General features: G+C 38.8%; 1 protein-coding gene across 1 annotated transcript; it reads right to left on the reverse strand.

The window, feature by feature from the left end:
• Positions 1–769: 769 nt before the first annotated feature.
• On the reverse strand, positions 770–6,227 carry LOC140304720 (TBC1 domain family member 24-like). The gene is made up of 11 exons (XM_072383472.1): positions 5,945–6,227; positions 5,567–5,781; positions 5,186–5,447; positions 4,922–5,035; positions 3,619–4,035; positions 3,264–3,503; positions 2,939–3,094; positions 2,051–2,114; positions 1,806–1,904; positions 1,340–1,616; positions 770–1,141 (listed from the first exon to the last, which is right to left on the reverse strand). Exons 1-11 carry the CDS (start codon positions 6,142–6,144, stop codon positions 966–968), a joined length of 2,220 nt encoding a protein of 739 aa, XP_072239573.1. The 5' UTR covers positions 6,145–6,227; the 3' UTR covers positions 770–965.
• Between the last annotated feature and the right edge of the window lie 2,293 nt (positions 6,228–8,520).

The following is an 8,520-nucleotide window of genomic DNA, read 5'->3' on the forward strand; positions in this document are numbered from 1 at the left end:
TCCTAATACTCATTTTGTCAAACGGTCCTAGAACGCAGCATGGAATGGGTTGGGACTGTAGAGAGCTTTTGGTTCGTAATTTATGACCCAATACATTAGATTAGAATAATATAGCTCTGTTTAAATCTATCAGGAACTAACATGAAATATTTCAAAATTACATTTAGTTAAAAATGATGCAGCAATAAAATTAAAGTTCCAGATTTGTTTCCTCTTCAAACGAAACTATTTACCATATTGCAGTTAAAACGACCGCTCAGTTTTTACAGTCGGTGAATTGTAAATGCTGCGTGTGTTCTCAGTATGTATTTTACAATGTGTGGGTTTCTGTTTTGTGTAAAAAAAAAAATAGGAAGCAAATGTCTTTAAACAAAGGAATGGAAGACTTTGCTCCTGCAACATACCAGGAGCCCTTTTTCAAAATGTCAACTTTCCATTTAAATAAAACTATTATCGATAAATCATCATTTATGTTGAATGTTCGTGTTCAATAGTTTGGAATTCAGAGTTAAGTGAAAAATGTGTCTTTGTATCATCTACATAATAAGGCACATATGTAAGCAAGTTACAAACAAAAAGACAAAAAACAGAATGTAAAAGCATTATATCATGGAAGATTGTGCACAAAATGCAGAAAAATGGTAGTTTTAACCACACATCCTAAACAGGTACACAGGACAGTAAAACCAGTGAACTTTATGGGAGCTGAAAACCAGACAGAGCTGTAATACTTTGATGCTTCCGTTCCTGGTTACAAGAGCCCAGACAGTGACGATTCATTCTTTATTTATTTATTTTACTCTTCCATAGTGTAAGTAAATTAATTTCATATCATGTATAAATTTACATTTCACAATATAAATATCTGCAATCTAGATAGAAATCGGGTTCACTTAAATAGCATCAACAACAAAAAAAATGGCCCGGTGTCGAATAAAAACAATTATGAAGCTGTTCTTCTCATTCTACTGAGTGGGAAAACACTGAGATAAGTAAATAGAGTTCTGGATGCCCCATACTTCCAGGGACTGGATCTGGAAATGTCCCCTGCAGAGAGGGCTGCTTCCGAATGTGTCACAAGGCTCTGTGTATCCTCCTTCTAAGTCCTCCCGCAAACAAAGAGCGTGGCCTCCATCCCCACCTGAAAAGATGACATGAATGTCAGCACTGCTTATTTGCTTCTTAGAGTCCCCATGTCTACTGAGAAAACTGTTGAGATAATTGTTCTTTCTAAAGAGATTTTTTCATTTTTTGCATGTGCTTATAACTCCATACAAGCCCAGTTAAAAGAAAAAAATCTTTGAAGAACCATCTATTAAAATATTTTAAGCTGACTTACCAATAATCAGCTGACTGTCATCTCCTGCTATGAACATTGAAGACTCTTGCTCCTTTGGTCTCTTGGGGTCTTTGGCAGTCACGGGATCTTCTGATGGCACAGTGAAGGGGATCGTCAGGTAGCTCGGGTTCTGCGGGGTCCCAGTGGGACAGGTCAGCATTTGACCATTTGAGACCTGTGAGGAGGCTCCGATGCTGGCTTGAACCTGCTGAGGAGAAGCTCTTCGGCTCATAATGGTGACCATTGCCCGTTGGTAGCGCTCCATGTCAGGACGGAGCTGAAAAAGCAGTTGTGTTTTTTGTTTAACCTTCACTGCAGTTTGGGAGGCAATGCAGGGTATGATGACATTTGTACAAAGCATATTTACATCTAAAAATCTTTCCTTTGTCTAGGTATCCAAGACTTATGTTAGAGGTAATGTGAACATGAAAGTTAAATTCTCAAGGAAGGTAGGACAGCAGCTCACCTTAAAAACAAAACACTCCCCAGTCCCAAAATATGTAAGTTCCTCAGAGTCGTGATTTTTTCTTTCTATCACATCTGTTGACAGAAAAGCTCCAAAAACCTGAGAAATGAAAAAGTATTTTTATTTTAGTAGTACTAAACTTATTCCATGGACTAATTCTGATCACTATGAACAGTTTTTCACCATATTTAGATTGCATCATAAAATTAAAGCAAAAGAAGAAGCACACACAGTGTTGATGTTACCTCATCGTCCATTGATTTGATAATCAGGACCGCTGGTTCGTGTCCCTCCACGTGTGAATAAAACCTAAATGATAGAGAGATAAAGGAAGAATGCGTTGGATGTTTTTTTTAATTTCCCAAAACTTTAGGTTTTAAAAGTTTTTAAACCATATTTCCCTTTGAAACTCATATGTAAAACCTTTTAATTTTTTAAGGGCATTACTTTCCAAAAAGCTACGTTGGTTGGTGCTGCGGTTGCAGAATGCTTACATTGTCAAAGCTCCAAAAACGCTAAATGATGGTTATCTTTTGAAAAATTGGAGGCACAACTGTGTCGTGTCCAAAAACACTGAGAAGGAGGTAAGGAAGGAGGGTGGATAGTGGTGTTACATAGCAGACTGTCACACCATTTAATCCAATTCAGTCCCTATCCCACTGAGTATTGTCCTTAGGCTTTTCAATTTAGTTAGGGTTAGGCATAAAAAAATATTTGGACTAGATATAATCAAATAGTTGTGAAAAAAAACTATTTAGACTTGAACATTATTGAACACATGGTTAAATTGGCTTCATTGTGACATTACAACAAAATGAAGCTGTAACACATTGTCTTGAAAGACTGAACATTTGTCACCTCTGAACTGCTCATGACTTGACTTTTACATTGAAGGTAAACATGTTTATGGTGCAAATATAGCACCCGCCGCTGGATTATGGATCAGTACGCTTGCGTGTACTGATCCAAAATGACGCTGTTTTTATTAAATACATCAAGTGAACTAATAACATAAATGCAATGATAACTATTACTATACGACTCAAGACTCAAGCTGCTAAAGAAGCAAATGATTAAACTTATTTTTAGGTAGTTTCTTGGATGTATCTAGGTGCTGAGTAAAGGTTACTTACGAAGTAAGACCTCCTTCCTGTTCAGCTGTACTAAACAACCTAATTGGACTGAACAGAGCAAAGCGCTCAGGAATCCAGGCCCACACGACTCTCATCTCAGTTTCTGTCACAACACTGGAGCTGAAGTTCTTGAAGTCCACTGTGCTCACCATCTGCCTTTAAGTGCATTTGAAACAGAGATATGAGGACATTGAAATCAATTGAGTGCAGTTTAGAAACTTTTAATTTACATAGTCAGTTAGTTTGCATATCTGCCATCCCTGACATATACTTTGTTTCAGTGATACTTTTTACATGCCTGCCTTTAATCTGTTGGAAAGCCTACCTCGCCTGGTATGTGCTGACACCTTTTTGCATCAGGGAGTCCTTATTGGCGGTGAACAGAAAGTGGAGCTCCCTCCGCGTGGCAATCGGAACCTTAAAGGCTCTTTCCAGAAGCTTCTCGGCTGTGCAGTGGCGAGCTACATTCTGCACGAAACTTTTCATGTCGGCCCTAAAGTCCTCCACATCTGCCACGCGAGATGACACAGATACCTTATAGAGATCGAGCAAAGCCAGTGCCACCCTGCAAAGAGAATCAGTGAAATTTAGTAACTGTCTTATTTTTTATCTTAAGTTGAAGTTGCATGCCGTGAGAAATCAAAAAAGCTCTGATTTCCAGGAGTGCAATTGCAAATTACCTGTAGAGAACCTTGTAGCCCTCCAGTAGGTAGACATCCAAAACTCTGATGGCATATGTGAATGGAAGGTCAGCAAAAATCCACATGATCCAGTCAGAGTAAAACTCAAAAAGGTTCTGGTGAGAGCTGGCGATCAGCTTCCGGATGCCTCGGCAACACCTGTTGGCAAGGTCCCCGAATGTCATACAGGAAGCTCGGTAGGTGAGAAAAGTCTGGTCACTGTAACGCTTGTTATCGTCTTTGTAGCAGATGAGTCGGGACACACTGTAGAAACATTCAGCTTCGTCCTCGCTGAAGTGCAGGATGAGAGAGACCAAGGCAGGAAGGATGGGGCAGAAGCTCATGTCTGGGAAATATTCACCAAGGCAAAGAAGGATCTTCTTAACGGAGTTCAGACCCACTTTGTTGAGACAATACCTGGAAAGGAAAAGAGCAAGCTCAGACTCACAAATGGAAACACAAAGAGCACGTCACGGGCACATGTTACGTGTTACTGTGGATCATGTGGAAACTGTACACAAAACAAGGTGTACATGTGGGACTGTCAAACAGACAGATTCAGAATCAAATAACTCCGCTCCTGGAGTTGATCTTTCACCCACTATTCAGAGTTAAAATAGAACTCTTTTGCTGTAACATTCGATATATGGGTAGAAAATGTTGAGTAGCAACAAGACACAGGAATGAGGTGTTACTGCGTTTTCCAGATAATAATGTGGGAGAGCAGAGCCTCTGTACCGTTGAGTTATTATCATGAATGAAGCACGACTAAATTTGATTTAATCTAATTTTCTTTTAATCTTGGGATCAGTTACAATGATGTCCCACAGTCTCTCGCAGTTGAACACAGTATCATAATTAGTAAAAGACGGTTTCAACAGTCTGATTTTATGAAACAGGTAATATATGTATATATGAATAGGTCTCATTCTTTACTAATGTATGGCCATGTCATAGCAATGCACTGATACAGCTTAGGCCTAAGTTTCACATTCACACATATTAATAACCTTTGGCCTTGCAAAAATATTTCAGTTCTAACCTTTGTGTCATGGCCATACAACATCATATTTTCTACTGATGTCACCTGATGCGTTTCGCACATGGACTGGACAGGGTAAAATACAAACCAAAAGTGTTTTGTAGGAAGCCTCAAGAGTGGAAAAACCATGTAGCAGCGAACTAATATCGAACTCCAGGAGTGGAGTTAAAACACGCTCCTGAGCCACAAGCTCAATAAACTGAACCGTTATTCGACCACAGAATTTTCAATTGTTGTGCAAGTATCATCGAATAAAAGTACCTTGGTATTTCTCCATCCTCCATGTACTCCGGGACTGGATGGCTGCTGAGTTTCTGCTCTCCAAAAAGCCTCTTGGCCAGCTCATAGTAGACATCTCTGTCTGGAGCAACAGCCCTGCAGCAGATAACATCATTTTGCTGTTACAAATTCATGCTATCTGAGATCAAATGAACAGGTACAAAGACATATCCATTACCCCCAAATGCATGCTTCATGACAGATGATACTCTTAGAATTTTCTATATTCACTGTAATGGCTCTAACCTGGAATTGATGCTGTGGATGATGTGATAATAAGCTTTGGCTCTTAGAGTGTGCGGCATGGCCCAGAATCCCTCTCGGCCCATTGTTTTCAGTTGCTGATGGCCGCTCTTTAAGATCTGTAGATATCGTTCTGCTGCTTCGGGATCAATCTTCTCCCAGTCCACAAACTGTCCATACTTCATCCCAGAGCTGGAGCATATCTCCCAGTTGTCTGACTCAGAGATGGTCATCATGGACACCGACTTGACATTGCCTCTACTGCCTGAGAATAACAAGCACAAATACCATTAGTGTAGGTTTGTAACAGTTGAAAACCCTTTTATTTTTTGCCAAATTTTGAAAATATAATGTCCATTCTTTTGTAATGTATTATCAAAGTACCATTGAGTGTTCTTGAGAGTGAATGCTTGCTTGGTTTAAACTTGGACTTCTTAGGGCTGACTTGAACACCAGACCCACCCCGGTTTCTGTTCTCCTTTCTGGACACTTGATCCTTAAATTGTGAGCTTGCCCTCTCTGTTAGTGGACCGGACCTTGAATACTTTCCTGTGTCGTAGTCAGCGCATAGCTCTGATGTCTCATAACTGTAAAATGACCTAAACAAGTGTAGATTCAACATAGATTATTTAGTCATTGATGTTCTTCATTTGTCATGCTCTGTCAGAATAAAACCAAAAGGTTATTGACTCATAATCTGGATGATTATAAGTCAATACACATTTCTGATTACAAATCTAATCATGAAACATGAAAGCATACCTGGATCGTGGTCTTAGGATGGTTTCCTCTGTCTGTGTCTGCAAGTCATAGTTCTTACTGTCCTCTGGGCTGTGGTAAGAGTGGGACCTTTGCCTTCTGCCTGTCGCCACAGAACTCAGGTCTTGGTCAGAGGATGTATGTGAAGTTGAATTCATGTTTCCAAAATTGAAGAAATCCGGTGTCCTTGAAACTTGAATCATTTCAAGTCCTGTTGTTCGAAAATATCAACGCTGGAAAGTAACACAGGAACGCACAGTCTCTTGTTACTAGACGTGCTCTCAGAGAGCTCAGGCTTTATATCAGCCTCAGGGCTGCAGTCATGTGGGTTAGGCATTGTTTGTGTGTGGTGGTTTGGATACTGAAAGGAAAAGTTCCACTGACTTTCCTGTTTTATCACTGGTATCTGTTTCTGAGAAGTCTCTGTACAACATCCACAGAGCCACCCTCATCCAATAGAGCTAAAGAACAGGATATCAAAGCATCTGACAATTAAAATCAAAATGCAGCTTTTTTTTCACTATCAGCTGTGCCCCAAAAAACACTCAACTTCAGCCTTAAGTATAATCCATACATACACTCATGCTCCACAATCACTTCTTCTTTGCTTTTGAATTAACCAAATGGCTGAAGTTTTAAGGTTACATCTGGATATGAATCAGTGCGGAGAAAATAATTTTCTGGAAAAGGAGGGCAACCAAGTGGTAAATACACCTTTTTCTCTGAAACTGCCTTGTGACTTGCAAAATATCAAAGGGGTGTATTCCAAGAAGTCCTCACAGGTCTATTATTTTGAACAACATGTGTATGTTTTTATTCAAACACAATCATTGCTTGGTTACAAAACATAAAACCTCTACAACCACATACCTCACATGTGGGACCTACGTAGTAATGGAGCTCAAAAGCAGTCTTTGCTCATTGGTGAAGACAGAGTTGTGCTGCCAAAGGCAAACTCCTACACCTGAAGAAAGAGAGAGGAAAACATGCCACGCGCATGGAATCTTGATCTATTTACTGCGTTTGAGTCATGTGAGGGATAAGTCATAGTTTGATTGCAGAATTTCAGATGGTGGATTGATAAGTTTCAATAATCAACACAAAGTTGAGCCTGTTGCTTATCTATTTTTTAGTTAGTTTGTTTTGTTCCACTTTACTTTTTATTTCTTTGTAATGCTGTTTTTTTAAAAATCATTTTGAGACAACAAAGCATGTGTTCGGCCTTGCGATATCCTGAGATGAGATGATCATCTTGGTATTTTTTTATGTTTTTATTGACATTTTTGCATTTAATATACACAGGCAACAGAACGATAGACACATACTGACTCAGTCATACTTACACATTCACACATACCTTGCATCAATTTAAGTTGCTTTAGCAAATAAAGACATCTATGTAAAAGCAAATAGGATTCAAACATTCTTAGTATGAGTGACTTTTCAAGCAAAGTTTCTCTACGATGTTCAGATATGGTACCCAGAGATTACAGAAGTCCTTTCGCTTGCCCTTAGTGATGTATGTTAGTCTTTCCAAGCCAATACAATTTTCCAGGTCTCGAATCCACATTAGTAATGAAGGTGCATCCATACATTTCCAACACAGAGCTATCACTCTCCTGGCCTGGACAAGTCCAAAGTCCAGGAGTTTTGTTGTTTCTAATGTACATGCAAATTCCTGTGGATATATTCCCAGCAAACAGAATTTGGCATTAAATGGTAAACTAGCTTTAAACATGTCTGACAGACATTTAACAACATCCTTCCAGAAGATTTGGATATTAGAGCATTCCTACAGACAATGAATCAGACTTCCTTTTTCATTCTAACATTTTATGCATATATCTGGGATATTAGGTGACATATGGGGGAGTTTTTCAGGTGTTGCATACATTCTCATTTACCATTTGTACTGAAATATGTTAAGTCTTGTGTTAATAGTTTGTTTTTGAGCTTTAAGACAAGTGTTATTCCATTCTATCTCATCTATGTCCTCTTGAATATCTATTTTCCAAGCATTTAATTTCTTCACTGTAGTCATCAACCAGCAAATTATAATATTTAGAGAAGTCCCTTACTTTCTAAATTTGAAAGTGTGATTTCCTCTAGTTTTAACAAAGGTGGTACATATATCATTTATTTGTATCTGGAGGACATTAAGCTTTTTAGCTGTAAGTATTTAAAGAAATGCTTTCTTTGTATATCATACTGCAGAGACAGCTGGTCAAAGGTAAGTAAAACTCCATCAACATATAGATCCATTATTTTTCCAACTCCATTTGTACTCCAAAGCTTGAATCCACCATCTGTTCATTTCCCCAGACAGGAGTGTACTGGGATAGTGAAAGTGTATCACCTAAATGTTTATATGCAGCATATCATGCTCTAATTGTGTTTTCAAGAAATGGGTTATTTGTGTGTCTTTGAAGCGTCTTAATAGTTTCTGAATATAAATATAGTTTTATTGGTAAGTCAGGATGGGGGTGTTTCACAGCCATGTAATACCATCTAAGGTTGGGTAGTTGAAGTCCACCTCTGTAATATGGCAAATATAGAAGTTTAAGACTAAGCCTGGCTTT

The sequence above is a fragment of the Leuresthes tenuis genome, unplaced genomic scaffold (genome assembly GCF_036924035.1).
Source record: "Leuresthes tenuis unplaced genomic scaffold, fLeuTen1.0.hap1 SCAF_4, whole genome shotgun sequence".
Classification (NCBI taxonomy): domain Eukaryota; kingdom Metazoa; phylum Chordata; class Actinopteri; order Atheriniformes; family Atherinopsidae; genus Leuresthes; species Leuresthes tenuis.

Excerpts from the sequence above, each read along its gene's own strand:
- LOC140304720 (XM_072383472.1), bottom strand. The coding sequence starts at position 6,144 with ATGATTCAAGTTTCAAGGACACCGGATTTCTTCAATTTTGGAAACATG. Across the intron at positions 4,036-4,921 it reads GAGGATGGAGAAATACCAAG|GTATTGTCTCAACAAAGTGG; the intron begins GTACTTTTATTC and ends TTTCCTTTCCAG. Across the intron at positions 2,115-2,938 it reads CAGGAAGGAGGTCTTACTTC|GTTTTATTCACACGTGGAGG; the intron begins GTAAGTAACCTT and ends TCTATCATTTAG.